The following is a 19,545-nucleotide window of genomic DNA, read 5'->3' as shown; positions in this document are numbered from 1 at the left end:
ATATATTTAATGATTAACTCATTAATGATATATGTGACAAAAAAATATTCGTTTATTTTAATTTGTAAAAAAGTGAACGATTTACTTGTTTCAGCCATTGGCGAATTAAGAAAAAAAAATATCTGAGTGTTGCTATATTAACTTATAAAGGTGAATAACCTAGGCATTACCTCTATAAAAACCTGCTACTGGGCATTCACAGGTTGTTGTTAGATAATGTTAAATAATTAGGCGTAGTAATTACATCAATTAGCAAGAGACGTTTGAATCTTTATTTAAAGGCAGATAATTATATCACTTGCCTATAAATTGGTAATTCTTGATAAGCTTAACATTAGGGCGTAGCCTATAAAGGCTCTTCTATCAGTTACGAGTTACTAACGGAAAAGTGGAATCAAATTGTAAGTTTAAGCGAAGGTAGAACGTATATAAAAATTAATCGCACATCATTAATTTTAATGTACCAAAGCTATTAATAAATTACTCAATCATATGGCTTCGTAAAAAAAAATCAGATGATTATGAATTATTTACTGAATAAAAAAATATTTTTTTTTAAATATCAATGATATCATCTAAACCTAAGAAAATTAACTTTTTTATTAAAAATGCGTACTTGCCATTAAAAATATATTTAATATAAGCTTAAAAACATCGAAATAACTGATTTATGCGCATCACATTAAAATATGACCATCCGTGAAGGAAGTAAAAAATATTAACTAAGTGTCAGTGATCTATAGTGTTGCTGTTATAAAAAAAGTTTTAGACACTACAATAACTAATTAATCAGCCAAATACGGAACGAAAGTACTTTTTGTTAGTTATACATACTTTTTCAAGATATCGATTATTACAATATTATTTATCTGTTATATTTGTAAATATATAATGAATCTATATCACACTGTACACAGATCAACATTACATTATTACTCGATCACGATTTTGTGGGCCGTGCTCACGAATGGTAAACATTTATTGTTTTTATCCCACATCTTATTAATGCAAGGCTACCAATCACCTTTTTATGCCAGGACACGTCTGAGTTACAGAAACCAAAATGAGAATTCACCCGTATTTATTATAGTTTTCTGGATGAATAATTTAGTATCTTTGCCATCAAAAAATTTGGCGCGAGTTATCACTTTTATACTTATCTCATTTTACTATCAGACTATATATCGGTTAGTGTTTTTTTTTTAAATACAATGAATATTGTCCTTAATATCAAGCAAAAGTTAAAAAATTAAAAGTGGCAACCCTATTTTAATGCATACTTTATTGTGCACTTTACATATGTTTAAACATTTTAACTGTCGTTGTAATCAATTATGAGATTGCCTACTGAGTTTGAAGCTCGTAAAATTATAATATATGATGTAGGCCTTGGAAATAGCCTAACTACCCACGACGTACGATCAAAAACAATAAAATATATATATTAAAATCTTACAATGTCTAACACCATTCAACCAACATGTTCATTTATTAAACATGTTCATTTATTATATATATATATAATACAGTCTTAGCCTATATTTTTATAAATTACTCCGCCTTACATCTGACGCCCTGGTATAGTCTGTCTCTGATTCGTTATTAATGAGGTTTTACTTCATTCATGATTTGAAATAATTAGAATTAGTGTACACTTACTCGACATAGGTGTACTCTCGGACTGTCAAGGTAGCATGCGGTATCGGTGATCTTTTATTTTTTATAGAATAGGAAGGCGGATGAGCATATGGGCCACCTGATGGTAAGTGGTCACCAAACGCTTTTAGACATTGGCATTGTAACAAATGTCAACCATCGCTTACATAGCCAATGCGCCACCAACCTTGGGAATTAAGATTTTATGTCCCTTGTGCCTGTAATTACACTGGCTCACTCACCCTTCAGACCAGAACACAACAATAACAAGTACTGCTGTTTTGCGGTAGAACAAAAAAAGGTGTTAATAACTCACCCAATGGCATGACGTGTCCAAAATCATTTCCATCACCAATACCGGAACAATTCCACCTGTACCCGCCGAGCTGTGACCGACATTCAGCGTACGCCAATCTGATCATAAACAAAGACTACCATTACTGTACATTTACATAGAGCATAGAATATTTTATAATAAAACATTCATCATATAACGTTTTCTGACGTCACAGCCTATAACTGCCATGTTTATTTATATGAAATACTCCATAAGTAGTTAGTAAATTAATAAATTTACTTTGGTTGTTATTTTTTGCATCATATTTTACGGTATTAAGTAAATAAATAATACTTTTTGTTTTTTTGTAAGTAATGTATAATGAAATCCGATTATTTTTTTCTGGATATATAGAGTACTCTTCAAATTGAAAATGAGAATAGATTAAATATGTATTTAAATAAATACAAAATACGGGCAAATGTCACTGATTTCAATAAAAATACTTATAGTTTATGACTAAAATGTTACCTTAGGCCGTCCCCCACGGCGGCGATAGCGGCGGGCGACGAACGACACATGGCGCGCTGCTTGTCAGTGAGGCCGGCGACGCGTGCGCATACAAGGTGGGCGCCAAGCGACACAGCGCCAGATACGGTGTCCCTTAAAGAATATTAACCACTTTAAGAATCATTTATTATTGTCTATTAAAGAGTAAGGAAAATACTTTTTAAACTTTGTCAGGTTTTTTGACTTAGATAGATGTTTACACAAATTAACATCACATATAGCTGCATTGCATTCAAATTTGATTTGACATTATTTTTTTATCTTGCCCTAAATAGTCCAAATATTATTTATTGAAGTACAATCATAAAAGCACATTTGAGTTGTATTGGTAAAGTAATTAATTAAATGTAAACATTTCTAGTACCACGGGTTCGCAACGTAGATTCTTTTTATTGTCTATTTATATTTTATATCGAGTAAAAACTAATAAGCCTTGTTTTTCTATGATTTTTTTGACATGAGATTAAAATTTATTAATAGGCTATGTTGAAAAATAACTCGCAGGATATATTTATCAAGTAAATTACATTTGATTATGATATGATAAACAATTAACGTAAAGATTCATATGTTTGTTTAACAATGCACAAAACATTATTATATAAATATACGTTATTAATAACAATGTAAATTTTCATTATTAACGTAAACTGCGTCAATGTTATTATTTTCATTTGCGAAGACGTCACTTCCTTGTATTTATTTAACATTGGCCTGCTAATTACAGAGTAATTAGACAAATTAATTTCACAAACTTTGTTAATAATAATTGTCAATATTTTCTATTTGCCGGTCTAGTAGCTAGCTTATCCTAGATATCGTAAGGTCGTTATGAAGTTATTTTGTTTCTTCTAGGAATATCAATAGCAGTTCGGAGTCTGGATGTTCTCAGTGTTTGGCGGACCGGTTGGCGTGGTTGGTGGATATTGCCTTTCACGCCGACAACCTTCGGTTCGATTTCCATCCAGGACAGACATTTGTGTGCATGAACATGTCTGTTTGTTCCGAGTCTGGGTGTAATTATCTATATAAGTATGTATTTACAAAAGAAAAGTAGTATATGTAGTATATCAGTTGTCTGGTTTCCATAGAACGAGCTCATATGGCCGTGTGTGAATAATGTCCTAGGATATTATTATATTACATTCCCGTGCCTCGGAGAGGACGTAAAGTAGTTTGTAATGTGCTTGAACTATCCCATCGTGTCGAATTCGACAACCCATCGGATTATATGTTTAAAGGAATAAAGAGTGCAATATGTTTGTGCACTATTATACATGTTCCACTTAGTTAGTTAGCGTTTCTTGAGCGAGTCTAATATAGACATGAAGATACTTCCCAATAAACTAACTTACTTATAAGTAAGTATGTAATATTGTTGAATTAAAATGAAATACAGATGAAAATAAGTATACAATGTTTGCGAGAATAATGCTGTCTCGTTTTCTAGAAGATTAATAAAATTCTTAAGTTGTAATTCAGTGTAGCCAAAATGGCAAGAAAAGTTGGTTACTTTCTGAGAAGTTGTGAACAAGGTGCATATTTGAATGGACACGCACCTTCGCGGTATTGGTGACTTATGCAAATATATAATTTTCTAATAAGGTATTTTAGTGGAAACGCACTATAAGTGACGTAACAAAAAAGATTAAACTTCATTCATTATTAGCACCTAAAATGAACGGAAGGAACACATATTGTCACAAAAATTTAGCGCGCAACGGAACTATGACGGATTGTTTAGAATTGTTTGCGGCACAATTGTGTTTAATAACTGGCAAAATAAAGAATACATTAGTTTTAGGCTCTAGCTTATTTGATCGGTTGGTTGAGCATGTGGTTCAAGTGAAATAACTGGAGTGGTTTAATTCTGCAAAATAGGGCACTTTTTTATATTATAGGTAGGCGGACGAGCATATGGGCCACCTGATGGTATGTGGTCACCAACACCTATAGACATTGACATTGTAAGAAATATTAACAATCGCTTACATCACCAATGCACCTTGGGAACTAAGATGTTATGTCCCATGTGCCTGTAATTATAGAATATGTTTACTTATTACGCGATCTTTATGGCAGACTTATACTTGTGATTTTTGAGAACTTGTTTCTTTTATTTAGATATACAACTGTACGTTTATAAGGTACCTTGTTGGTACAAATCCAGGATTGAGCCAATAAAAAAATATTAGATTTTTTCAGTCGAGATATTCTCAAAAGCAGCTTAGTGTTTGGAAGTTGGTAGTGATATGGTAAAGAAAATCACGTATAGCAGTTAAACTTTTTTCGGTCGTGTCGGATTATGAGACTAGGGAACTAGAGAGTGGACTTGTGTTTGTAAACTCACATATGCAATAATATACGTCCCGCGCAGTGGGCATGTTAGAGAATATCCAACGTGGCAAAAATCAATCAGGAGAATATCATATATGCTTTCAGTAGCAGTAGTTCGTTTTCATTGACGGTAACCAAATTATTCTACCGCTAAACAGTAACATTTGTCCGGTTTAAATTTCCAATAAACGGAAAGGATTTGGTAAGTAAGGCAACTAAGGTGTACTAAAAAATTAATTACAGGCATACAGCACGGCAGTCATCACGGGTGATGGCGCATTGATTTAATAAAGAACAGTGTCAATATTCATAGCAGGAGGTAGCCAATTACTATCAATAGACTATTATGTCGTCTGTCATTCGCAGATGAACTTCGATGTGATGAGAGTCATAGTAACATTTTATTTGTATGTCTATTAAAGTTTTGCTGCTACATATCTGATAAAATTATACCCGATAAATTCAATCATCAGCTAATACTAAAACCAATTTCAACTTTGACCTTAGACGTACAATATAAAAATACTGTTTTGTCTCAATATACAAATTACACCTAACGAAATTTCCTTTTTAGTATCAATAAAGTATACTTCTTCTCTTAACTTAATGTTATTTTACAAGTAAGCTGTTGTGTGGCTAGCCTTTTATTTCTTAGTGTGTAGGAGTTGTGAATTGCTTTTCGGTCTGTCACGGCTCAACGTTAATTGGTACATGTCATTACCGTCGATATATTAATGAGACGATAGCTTTAGTGTCCATTATTATGAGATATTTGAAAATGGCTCCTGTTTCTGAGTTAACTAAGGTACATATTACAATAATATAAGTAGTTATATTAGTAGATCCTATGTTAATGGAATAGAGTTCAAAATACAAACGTTTTAAAATGTGGAATGCTAAATTGGTAAATTTTATAAACTATTGTACTAATTATTGCCCGAGGTTTTTGTCTTTATGCCGTTGAAGATATTATTCTAAAATACTTTGAATTATTATTAATATCACAATTTACTTTATCTTAACTTTACTAAGATAGACAAAGTTTGGTAATCAAATTGCTTGCAAATACGCTTAATGCTAGTTTAGTATCATTAAGGTTAAGTTTTGCCTTTATCTCAAATCTTAATGCCGTCATTTATAATTTTGTCTCAGATAAGTATAAGAATGAAACTAAAACGGTATTTGCTAAGATACTAGGAGGAACAGATTTGCATACAATGGGATATATCGATGTTCGGGTCGCATATCTGAGGGTATTTCTAGTTAGGGAGCGATCTGAAATGTAAAATTCGTGAACTATTTATGTGTTTAATAAAAAAACTAGTATTAATTGTTAAAGAATCATTCGACCAACAGATAATAATTTTATAGAAACTAATCGAATTGTGTCTCAAGAAAAACTAGATGTAATGTTTGAGTCCTTTTTTTCCATAATTACAATTTATAATTCGCAAATTCACGTGAATCCATCAGAGATCTATACAAATTCGATACCGCGTATACACGTAAACATGTTTGCATTGTATACATGTAAACGCGTTTGTACCCAGAGGTACGAACGCGTGAATCTTAACCGATGATTGTGGGTTCAAACCCGGGCAAGCACCCGGGCACCTGAATTTTCATGTGCTTAATTTGTGATTATAGTTCATCTCGTGCAATCGGTGAAGGAAAACATCGTGAGGAAACCTGCATGTGTCTAATTTCACTGAAATTCTGCCACATGTGTATTCCACCAACCCGCATTGGAGCAGCGTGGTGGAATAAGCTCCATACCTTCTTCTCAAAAAAGGGAGAGGAGGCCTTCGCCCAGTAGTGGGATACTCAGAGGCTGTTACTGTTACTGTTACTGTACATGACAGATGAAATTATTTACGCTTGTTTTACAGTATGAAAGAATGATTAAAATATAAAATTATTCACAAAATAATGAATTGTGTGTATAATAAAATAAAATATAAAACCTTACCTTCTTTATGCAATAAAAAATATAATAAATATAAATGTAAGACTTTTCCACACCTCTTTAGACTGGATTTCTCTTATCAACTTATCATAAAACTATGGATTATGAGGCGGAAAACATAATTTCTCCTTATCATAACGAAATCTATATAACGAACCGGTGTTACCCACTCGTCTGTCTTTCTACAATAATTGTATGAATTGTGGAACACTTAACCGGATTAGATAAATTGGACAAACATTATTATGTTGTTTTATCATAACGAAAGGTATTTCTAATTTTGTATTATCTGTCTTTAAAAGTTGAATGTTGTGATGAAATGTTGTAAAAGTCACAATAGCTCTTTCTATTGGTTTTTATTAGTTTTTTTTTTTAAATTATTTTTTATAAAAACTTGACCAACGTGTAATGTTATGTGTTATTTTTCAAAATAAAAACCGACGCAATAATCGAAACATTAAAAAATTAAATTACTTTTATTTATTATATTTAATGATTTTATAAATCTTATTTTGTTGTCTAAGAAGCGATCGACGCTTTTTATTGTTTATGAACATTATCGTGTGTATTTTATTTCGTGCCAGTTTTGGGGTGTAATATCATTACCTAGCGCCCAATAACAAACTAAAACGTAAATTGTTAAATATAAACGAATTAACTAGAATAAACCATAATTTAAAAAATAATAAAAATTAATTTTAGTATTTTTAATCATAATAACATATATATTTTTGAAAACATTTGTAATTCTGTTAAAAAGAGTTTTATCTCATCTAGGATTGGTATATTTTTTTTCAATTTGGTTTAATCACATAAAGGCACAATATTCAATTCAATATATTATTTTAAACATAAAATTGTTATTAAAATAAATTTCCTTTTCTTGAAACAATATCCTTTTGACAACATTATAGTTTTCATTTACGCAACAACAAATTGGTATCGAAGCGTGTATAAATAATATGTAGGTTTAAAGATAAAACACTGAAGTTGATCCCACGCGAGCCAATTAATTTGTGATTTATTCCTCTCAGACTCATTTATTTATCGATTCAATTAAAGGTGAAAATTTAATGTGAAAGCTGAATATTTATAAACTAAAAGCGGTTACTATTAATACAAATAATTAAATCGAATTGATAAAAATGTATGTCGCAGATCAATATGCCCTTTACGTTTTGTATCTAATCTCTTTTGACAGCTAAGACAATTTATAGTGCAATAACTATCCATCACGACTCGGGATATAATATAATGTAGTAAGACGACGAAGATGATTTTCTGACCGATTTCAGCTACGACGGCCATGAGAGACTATACTGCATAGAAGATATTATAGTGCACAAACACAGGGATATTCTCTATTCCAATAATCCGATATGACTCAAGATTTAGGCACAGGCTTTACGTGCTTTACGAATCATGTGTTATACAGCCAACTGCTAAACTGCGAGCTTTCTTGAGAGATAAACTTAATAACTTATTTATTTCGATAGTTCGCGCTGGTCTACTAGCTAGAGATAACGATATTAAGCTACTTCGGACTAATGAAGTAATTTGCATAATAAGATATAAATCAATATTTTAATACAAACTAAGGCATTAACCCAAGCGGTTTACCCGCCCGTAGTTTGTCAACACTATGTATAATACATCTAACGTATATTTTAACGACTTGCTTGCGACCAACGACATGCTTTCCGAGGCACGGGAGTGTCCTCACTTCTAACTTCTAACCCTTTTTTTTATAGAAAAGGAAGGCAGGCGAGCATATGGGTCACCTGATGGTAAATGGTCACCAACGTCCATAGACATTGGTATTGTAAGAAATGTTAACCACCGCTTACATTACCAATGCGCCACCAACCTTGGGATGTTATGTTCCTTGTGCCTTTAATTACACTGGCTCACTCACCCGTCAAATCGGAACACAATAATACCAGGTACTGCTGTTTTGCGATAGAATATCTGATGAGTACCCAGACGAGCGTGTACGAAGCTCTACCACCAGTAAAAGCTCCAGGGCGCTACTGATAATTTTCGACAAAAACACATAACTTTTTATTGATCAAACTTGGGATTTGAACCTCGGACCTGACCTCGGGATCTTCAGCTTTATATCTAGCTAGTAGACAAAGGAGGCAGTATTATTATAATATTAGTATAGATAAGATTATTACTGGAATCGCATATTGTTGAAGTCCATTATTTTTTTATGAAACTAAACATAAAACACGCAAACAAATTTCAATGTAGTTTTTAATACTATATCATATAAAACTATTATCTACCTGACAAAAAATATATTTATCTCGGTACGATACGTAGATGTGAAACATGTGGATCTTTATATTTACTGAAATTTATCAAGTAGATTGAAGAACAAACATTTAAATCTAAAGTTACTACTGAAATTTGGAATTTCGAATCTACTGAAAAAAACAAGAAAGTATTAGTTTCGTATTTTAGTTAATAAAATATATAGTTTAATTGTTCACGATTTGTAACATTACAAGAATGAATATTTAATATACCACAATTAATGAGCTTCAAATTCATCATCATACATTTTATTATATTTACCTATATATTCGAGATGGCCCAGTGGTAAGAACGCGGGAATCCTAACCGATGATCGTGGGTTCAAACCTGGGCAAGCACTACTGAATTTTCATGTGCTTAATTTGCGATTATAATTCATCTCGTGCTTTACGGTGTAGGAAAACATCGTGAGGAAACCTGCATGTGTCTAATTTCACTGAAATTCTGCCACATGTGTATTCCACCAACCCGCATTGGAGCAGCGTGATGGAATAAGCTCCAAACCTTCTCCTCAAAAAGAGGTGCGGAGGCCTTTAGCCCAGCAGTGGGACATTCACAGGCTGTTACGGATACGGATACCTATATATTCAGCGTAGTTTGATATATATTTGTGTTTAAAAATAAAAACAGATAAGATATGGATACATACAACAAATAATACATTCATAACATAGATTAAACACATTTACATTTATGCAACTCGATGGGATACATAAATATTTTAACATCGATGTTTATACGAATATCCATAAAGACGAGATACTGGAATCTAATCTAAATCTTTGACACATATTGAGTTAATATAATCTGTGACATTAATATTCATTTCTCTAATGGTCTACAATTTACGTTTATCCATGTACGATAAAGGTAAACTGGACGGTATAAAATAATATGTCGTTACTGGGCGGGAGATAGTGGGTATTTGACAACGGCGGGGTGTGGTCTAAGTGTCAATTGTAGCGTTTTTATCTATGTATATAACGCTGACACATCAACGCACAACACAAACATTTCTATACGGGCTTTATTTACACAGTAGGTTAGTATTAAGGAAAGATTTTTGAGAATGAAACCCTTGAGTGGATGACTGTTTTTACAAAAATCCTTCATTCTGAATTATGACAGGAGCGCAGACGCGAGTGAAGCGCTAATTGTAATCATGAGTAACGTAATTATATATGTCTTGTTTGATGGTTACTATGTAAGTCATTTACTTGTCGTAGGGCTTTGTGCAAGCTAGTCGGGGTAGGTACCACCCACTCATCAGATATTCTACCGCAAAACAGCAGTATTTGATATTGTTGTGTTGCCAAGGTTGGTGGAGCATTGGCTTTGTAAGCGATGGTTGACATTTCTTAGAATGCCAATGTCTAAGGGCGTTGGTGACCACTTACCATTAGGTGGCCCATATGATCGTCCGCTTTCCTATTCTATAAAAAAAAGTATATCAATATCGTTAAACTTTCATGAGTTATATTCAAGTCAGTCTCCAAATGTTGCTTTGTTCGGCTAAGGCTCTTTTCTCTCTCATCTCCTTTATAAGGCGAAAGTTTTCACACTACTCTGATACGGATTGATGGATATATGTATGACATATTTGATCCGACACATGCAGGTTTTCTCACGAAGTTTTCCTTAATCACCGAGCATGAAATGAATTATAAGCTAAATAAAGGAAACACATATTAACCTTATCTTAAATCACATAGTTGGTTGAGGATTACTGGTGTATCATTCTTATATATATATATATAAGTGACAATGTTTATGAATGGAAGAAGCTAGTTACTATAAAAAAGCCCATAATCCCATCTTCCATTTATATAATGAAAATAATATATTTGAATCAAATACATAGATGCGAAGTAAATCTATTGTGGTAAAATTTAATCCTATTATTGTTTAATTCAAATCATAAAAGGTTGTGATAATAGCGTCAAAGATATATCAAGACGGAGTTTGATAATTAATGGAATTTGGTTTAACGTAGAAAATATTTTTTTGTTAATTCACAACCTGACTACCTATTACCTGACTTTATATTGTCACAATCTGTGTCGCCAATTGTGAATGAGCTGTCAACCGTGGAATCTAATTTGTTTTGTCTGTCACACGTGCCATATCGCAGATCAATTACCCTTGACGGTCGAATATAATGAGGAGGCTGCTTTATAAGCTGTAAATTATCTATTTCATTCAGTCTAAATTGATCACTATTTCAGTTTTTAAACAGCTGATTTTTTATTTTTATTTTATAAATTTGCAAGGCCCCATATATTGGACTATAAGAAATATTCCCCATTCCTTATATCGTCAATGCGCCACCAACCTTTGGAATTAAAATGTAATGTCTCTTTTGCCTTTTATATGGGCTAAACTTACTGGTGGTAGGGCTTTTGTACAAGCTCGTCTGGGTAGGTACCACCCACTCATCAGATATTCTACCGCAAAACAGCAGTACTTGGTATTGTTGTGTTCCGGTTTGAAGGGTGAGTGAGCCAACGTAATTACAGGCACAAGGGACATAAAATCTTAGTTCCCAAGGTCAGTGGCGCATTGGATATGTAAGCGATGGTTGACATTTCTTACAATGCCAATGTCTAAGGGCGATGGTGACCACTTACCATCAGGTGGTCCATATGCTCGTCCGCCTTCCTATTCTATAAAAAAAGCAACGCTTATAAGTAAAACCGTTAGATTTTAAATGTTGAATAAGCGTTTATTCTTTCAATATTTTTGAATATTTTTTATCCAATGTTTTGGGTACCACGCACACACACACACACACACACTTTTATATTTACTAAATTATAAGATATTTATTTATGTTGTTCGCGATAAATTATTCATCCTTAATTTATTTTCCGCTTCGCTTATCACTAAAAACGTATCCTACACCATTACATTGTTACATTACAATACTACAGACTATTCGTTCCAACGTCCTATTTAACTTGTTAGATGTTCCAGGATAAAAGCCTCCTCCTTAACGCTCTCATTGAATGGTTATTGTTGTTGATACGAAAGTTAGAAAATTACATTAACATTAAATGGTTAAAGAGACCAGACAAGTGTTCATTTAAGTTTCTACTGGATATTCGTTGTCTTGATTCAATTCCGCGTTACGAGTTATTATTTAATAAGATTAAGATGGTTGGGCGTATCATATTGGGAAACTTTTGTAAGGTATATTTATAATTTGTTAGTGTTATGTGTAAATGCATAAGTTCTTACTATTTGGTGGTCGGTGAATAAGATTAGGTTGAGCATCTGACTTGAGATTTTTTTTGGAAGGCAAAGGGGTAACTATGGAATTAAAAAAGGTATTATATATCTTGTGCCTGTAATTTCACATGCTCACACATCCTTCAAACCGGAACGCTGCAATAGAGAATATTGATGTTTGGCGCTAGATCGTTTGATGAGTGGGTGGTACCCTCACAGACGTCCTGCACCGGCCGTCAATTAGGTTAGTAGTAGAGTAAAGTAATAGAGGTATAATTTTAATCTAACCAGGTATATAAATATAAAGGTAAAATATATATTAAGGATATTTATAGAAAAATATCTTACTGGTAAAAACTATATGTTTAAAAAGAAATCGGTAAACAATATCTTCAGTTTATGCTTCTATAATTACAAACTTTCAAACAAGAACTAAATTATTTTAATAATACTACCTGTATTTTATTCATTAATAGTATAATAATAAATAATTACCTCAAGAGAGATTAGCCAACTGCGCAGGAGATATTATAGTGCACAAGTGTGTGCGCAAACACAGGTGCACTCTCTGTTCCCTAACTTTCATAATCCGATGGGACGGCAATCCGACACGACCGGAAAGAGTTCGACGCAGGATTAATGGCTTTACGTGCTTTTCGAGGCACGGGCATTTTATTATATAAAATTAAATAACAAAGTCCTGTGGTATCCTTTTGCTCCCACGTAAGATACATCTATACCATATACATATATGTATACCTTTTACATGATATACATAATTAAGATAATTTAAATCAAGCTTAAGAATTCTGTAATTATTTAAATAAAGAAAGAATTATTCGTGTAGTCTATGTTTCTTACAAAGCCCGGAAATCAGAGTACAATACGTGTAGCAGTCTAATATAAGTTCGTTCAACTTATAATAATAATTAATTGTAAAATGCTAGTTTCAGAAAAGATTATGCCAAAGATATGCTTTAATAAATTTGTTCCAATTAATAAATAGCCGTTGGTATCATTTATCGAACTTGTTTTGATTAATGTTTAACTTAAATATAGCTTACAGAATAATCAAAAAGATCATGTTTTATTGACTTAATAATATTAGTAATTTGTTTTATATATTTAAATTGTTCGTAGTTTGTACGCAGTGGCATGAATTATGCAATTACGCCTTAAACGATTATGAGGGAAATTATACTTGACAAAATACTATGTATTTTAGCGATTGAAGTCGATGGTTATGTAAAATATTTTATTAGGAAGGCTGACGAGCAATTTTTCGGGCACAGGTACCTCAAGAAGAATAAGTTTGGTATGCAACTACTCCATGAGGTTACAGTGTAAGCTGTAAGCATCGTCAATGCTTCGACCCCCATGGAATCATAATCGTAAAGTCTCTTATCTTCTTGTAATAACATTGAGATATTTAATCTTTAGACTAGAACAGAGCAGTAATAATCTTATGTTTGGCAGTAGAATATGTGATAACCAAGATGTAACTACTCAGACCCCTTAAGGTCTAACACCAGTTGACCAAAATTAGTAACAATTAATCAAAATCTAATCAATGAAAATAGACTTAATTGTAGTAGGCTCACAAGTACTAACAATAAGCACTTTAAAATCTTTTTATATTAAATTTTACAAGGTTCACTTTACAACTGGTATCGAATCTTGATTCCATAGGCAAGAATTGGCAAGAAAATTCAGGTGGTATTCTTTTTCATCAATCAAAAATATACACGTATTAATTATATACAATTATAATCATTTGAATGAATATCGCCCAGCCGAGATGGCCCAGTGGTAAGAACCGTGAATCTTAACCAACGATCGTGGGTTCAAACCCGGGCGAGCACCACTGAATTTTTTCATGTGCTTAATTTGTGATTATAATTCGTCTCGTGTTTTCGGTTAAGGAAAACATCGTGAGGAAACCTGCATGTGTCTAATTTCACTGAAATTCTGCCAAATATGTATTCCACAAATCTGCCTTGGAGCAGCGTGGTGGAATAAGCTCCAAAACTTCTCCTCAATAAGGAAGAGGAGGCCTTAGCCCAGCAGTGGGATATTTACAGGCTGTTACTGTTACTGTACTGTATGTTTAAAGAAATGTATTTTCAAAACGACAATATACAGTAAAAAATGTTAGTCCCAATACGAAAGTACACCAAATTAATTCGTTTGCTTAAATTGATTGAAAGCTAATATATTCAAGTATAGACCTGTATAATAAGCCTAACGCATAACTTATGACATTATAAAGACATTGATAGTATATTCACATGATATAATATTTTTTATATTTAACACAAATTATACGCTAAATACGAATTTAAGGTATTTGTGTTGATCGAAAACAAACGACTCCTACTTTATAACTTATTGGGATAAGTAAATTGTCGAAGACATTAATAATCGTAACATCGTAAGTACAAGTTTTTTTTACTTTTTTCTTTTTTAAGTCCAACATAAACCTCTTTACTACATTTAAATCTATTTGAAACGCACCGACAAACAAATGCTCGACAGTAAACAACTTACGCTAGATACTCTTTATCTAAATAACGCATTTATCTTCTTGCGGACTACACACTGCTATGAAGTTTTTCAAACTGTAATAACTAGTGTTCGTCTAGTAGTCAAAATTCGATCATAATAAACATTATTGAAAATTCGAGGAAAATTTGTGTGTTTTGAATTTCTTTTCCTTATATCCATTTTTATTGATATCACTGAAGCTAGCAAATAGCGATCAAACAAAAAAATACGGTTGATATAAAGAGGAAAAAACTGGAGATACTGAACTGTTTTGTCATTATCTATCTATGTAGATATACTAGCTGTTACCTTAAAAGGCGCCCTTTTTTAGGAGTAAATTAAGATATGTATATAAATGGTATATATCTTATTTCAAGACAATCGAATCGTAATGGTAATCGTTTACGATTCGATTACGATTGTACGACTTTTTACGATGATCTTTGATTTCAAATTATCTTCGAGTATGTCTTAAGTGTTCGATATTGAGGGATATTTTATATTCTCATTAATTAAAAATATAATATTAAATATTTAGAAAAATAAAAATATTTTAACAAGATTATATAAAAATAAAACAGATTCGAGCGTAACATTATTGACCAAAATTTTAAGTTTATGTTTATAGAATCGTTATTAAATATTTTTAAGGTAGTGGTAATTATATAACACTGATTATATAAGCTACAGACGGCCTTTGCTGTTTAATTAAGTACTGGTTTCGCTCTTTCTGTCATTATTGATTTGATATTCGAAAGAAGAAGACAAACATTGTTTTACTAATCACCCGCCAAACGTTTATAAGAGAATCCGATAATGATTACTATAACAAACGTTTGATAGTAGCTTTACACGCGTTGAACTCTTAAAGGTTTTGGTGTCTAAATAACTGAACGGCTGAAACATTTGATTGAAATATTTTGGAAAAGTTCATGTTTGTCATATATTGCTATGTCAAGTTATTTTTATAACAAGTGTCTGATATAACTTGCGAAATTTTTTCTATTGTACGTTAATAGTATGATACCAGGTATATTTAAAACTATACAAAGTTTTAACTCTATCAAGGAAAGCTTCAAATTGCAAATAATAGGATATTCTTCCAAGTCTTATTTTTTTTTTAACATACATAATGGTATTTTGCTGAGGGTTAGTCAATGTACAAGTAGAATATGATGCAGGCTTACTCCCAATGCTTCTTTAACAACGAACACGAGATAAATAATAAAAAATTATAACCTTAAGTCAGTGGCGCTTGCAGGGCTTTGGTTTTCAGTTCTTCGTTTAAAGTTCAAGTGCTCTTTCTGCATAATGTTTATAAATTATTAAAAATGAATTGAATATTCCAATTAAAACACAATTAATTCTGTTAATGAAGCTTAATGGTCAAGATGTAAAAATATCTGTTAGGTACAGTCAGCATTTAACATATATTTATTAATAATTTTTAACATTCTTTTCTTGTTATCGTTATTTAATTAATTAATTTAAAAAAATAAAGTGAGATTTATGAAACTAAATGGCTTACTTATATATCTCATTACCTCACAGCATTTATCATTAAAATTTGGCTTTTTAATATTACCAACATCAACTCTCTATCACGAAACTGCATTCACATGGTGACCACTTTCTATTAGGTGGCCGCTTAGTTTTGTAAAATTAATTTCTCAAATCTAGATTAATAGATTCTGACTGTACATTCGTCATGACACCTCGTTACATAAATTCATCTACCTTGTCTATACCTCTGTTTTATGCCCAGCAGGGGGTCTACCTGACCCCAATAACAGTTCAGTGCCTTAAGCAGCCTGACCTAATTTCTAAATGACTATGACCATAAATCATTAATTAATTATCTTCCAATAATGTTCATAATTTATCATTTCCGATTTTAGACGATTTATCTTATGCAAAATAGACACACAATTAACTCCTATGAGAGGAGATTTTAATTGGTTCCAACTTTGATTAGTTATTGCGTAAATTTTAATATATAAACGATAATTTTATCTATTCGTTGATTTTCGCAAATGACACATTAAATAAACATATTGATTACTAAAGCTGAAATTCTTGTATTTGATTTCAAATAACTTAAAATGTAAGTAACCTTGAATTCTGCGAATGGTTTAAAACTTTTGTTAGGAGTAAGAAATCAATAATTCATTGTTTGCAATATAAAGTTGGGTCATATATAAATATATTCACGATGATAAATATATTTATTATTTACTTATGTTTTTTATGAATAGCTGAATGTTCGGGATATATAGTGCACAATTGTGCATAAGCACAGGTTCACTCTCAATTCCGATACTCTTATAATCCGATTAAACGCTACCGTTTCAAAAGGCATTCCACCAGCTGTCAGGACTACTCCTGACAGCTGCTGGAATGCCTTTAAATTTCAGGCTGCTACTAAAAGTTTCGACGAAATTCCCAAAAAAATTTTATATTGTTTCAATACGGAGTTTGAACAAAGACCTTGCGATCTTCAGTTTTATTAACTACAAACTAGACCAACAACGCAGGTAAGTAATTAAAAATTATAAATACATGTAATCAAATCATTGAATAATTTACAAATAAAATAATTTTCCAAAAATTTTTACAAAATTGATTGACAACCACCTTTTTTAATAATACCTGAAATAAATAATATGTATTATTTCCCAATCAGTTATTAATCATTTATCAATATAATATTATTTTTTGTTAAAAGAAAAAAAAAAAAGAAAGTCAAATTAATTTTGCTTAAAGAAGCAATTGTGTCTTCTACTCTGATTAATAAAAAAAAATAATGTTTGGCAATAGGCAAACTATTGCATTTCATTTTAATAGTAAAGTTACAACTGCACTAATCAGTCTGATTTTCAGGACTATCAGTAAAGATTCAGCTAGATAATAAAAAAATATAATCTTGAAATTTCAATGGTAATGATGCCTAGCAATGAAAATATAGAGGCACGTTGAACTAGCAAACTCAAACGAAATTATATTAAAATACACCAAAGGCTCAGCCAATCCAGCCAATCACCGCATTTTGTGTTAAGAATTCCAAAATTCAAAATCCGAATTCAAAAATGTAATGAATAATCTATACATTAAAGGAGGTCTATTTGATTCATGCATATTTTTTTTTGTTAAAATTCCTTTTTCATTGACAGATAAAAAAATGCTGACGTCAAAATTTCCCCTTACAACCATTATAATCGTGATCGTGTTCGTCACACGTGACGCATTAATAATAATAAATCACGTTAAAAAGCATTGATCCGTTCATATTTCTTAAAAGTCTGACATTTATCCTTACTAGTTCTGGTTAGTTCTGATTAACTTCACGCGAGCAAGCAAAGATTATATATATCTACATATATATCCAAATCAAATTGTGTTTTTACATAAAATATATTTAAAAAAATATTTTTATACATGTGTTGCATTGTTTATTTATATATAAATGTTGCATTGCCAGTCCATTAAAAATCATTCAAATTTCTCACTTAGTAAATATGCTATATATAAAAATATATAAACATTGTAGGTTTCGTATTAAAGAATTATTTAATATAGCAATGAATTCAGTTACTCAACATGGAGCTCCGGGCGACTAAATAATAAATTCCAAATAACGAATATTTGTTGTTGCATTTATAGTTACACTTACAGACAAAAAATATTTTTGGAATCAAACATAAACACAAGGTGTGTTTGACGTAAGACTTAAATCAAATAATCAAAATCAAATAATCTCAAATGACTAAACTCGCTATGACTAACAATATTAAGCCGCGGCCGCTAGTCGTCCGTTACAACTAATATGGTTATATTATCGTAAAATTACCCTAATGTTCTTGTAATTTGTAGTATTACAAGACTCAGTCTTGTTTACATAAATCAAGGGAGATATTTTAATAAGATTTGATAATTCCATATATCGTTCTAATGGTAATATATCGTGCGTTCGAAACAGATACATTCCATTCCACTTCGTTCTTGTATTCATTTGTGGTTTTTGGAAATCTTTCTTTGAATAGAGTTTTAAATGAGTTAGCTATTTAATTATTTATAAGTAATTAATTGGGCTGGGCTGGAGAATACTTTTTACGTTATTCTATATCGTAACTAAAGCGGAATAGGTTTTTTTTTTCTATAAGATAACAAAATTAAAAATATATTTGTATTTAATGTCTTATCTTTTGAATTATTACTTAAAAATTGTTTTTTGTGTATTTTCTCAATGCAATTATTTGTAGCATTGATCGTAAAATTACTCATCAATAGAATCGCAAATTAATTTAAACAGACAAATAATACGTGTATTAAGTTATTATTATTAAAATTTAATAAATAAAAGTTAAATTTATTTATTATAATACATGAAATTTTTTATAACACCTTTGTTATAACACATGAATGTATTGATATCGTATGCCCATAGCGGAATAAACTTTTGTTTTATGTAATATGCTATCAGGAATTCCGATTCACGTGTTTCGTATACGAGACCACCGCATCTTCGTTCCAGCTAATTTATTTTTATTTATTTTATTTGCCTCAAAGGCTGGATTCTTTGAAGATTGGATTATTTGCATGCTTACGTCCAGAGACCGTGAGGAATTTCTGAACGAATTTTGACTAT

The 19,545-nt window shown here is 31.5% G+C and overlaps 1 protein-coding gene across 5 annotated transcripts in view; it reads right to left on the bottom strand.

Moving 5' to 3' along the window:
• Nucleotides 1-19,545, bottom strand: part of LOC126777678 (protein Wnt-7b-like) — a 92,808-nt gene that overhangs the window by 15,758 nt on the left and 57,505 nt on the right. For all 5 annotated transcript variants that reach the window (XM_050500804.1, XM_050500803.1, XM_050500807.1 and 2 more), the window contains 2 exons: nucleotides 2,465-2,596; nucleotides 1,973-2,070 (listed from right to left, as the gene is read on the bottom strand). In XM_050500804.1, coding sequence (XP_050356761.1) covers nucleotides 1,973-2,070; nucleotides 2,465-2,596 — 230 coding nt within the window. The remainder of the gene's footprint in view (nucleotides 1-1,972; nucleotides 2,071-2,464; nucleotides 2,597-19,545) is intronic.

Source organism: Nymphalis io, chromosome 23 (genome assembly GCF_905147045.1).
Source record: "Nymphalis io chromosome 23, ilAglIoxx1.1, whole genome shotgun sequence".
In the NCBI taxonomy this organism is placed as follows: Eukaryota; Metazoa; Arthropoda; class Insecta; order Lepidoptera; family Nymphalidae; genus Nymphalis; species Nymphalis io.
This window is presented reverse-complemented; position numbering and strand designations above follow the sequence as displayed.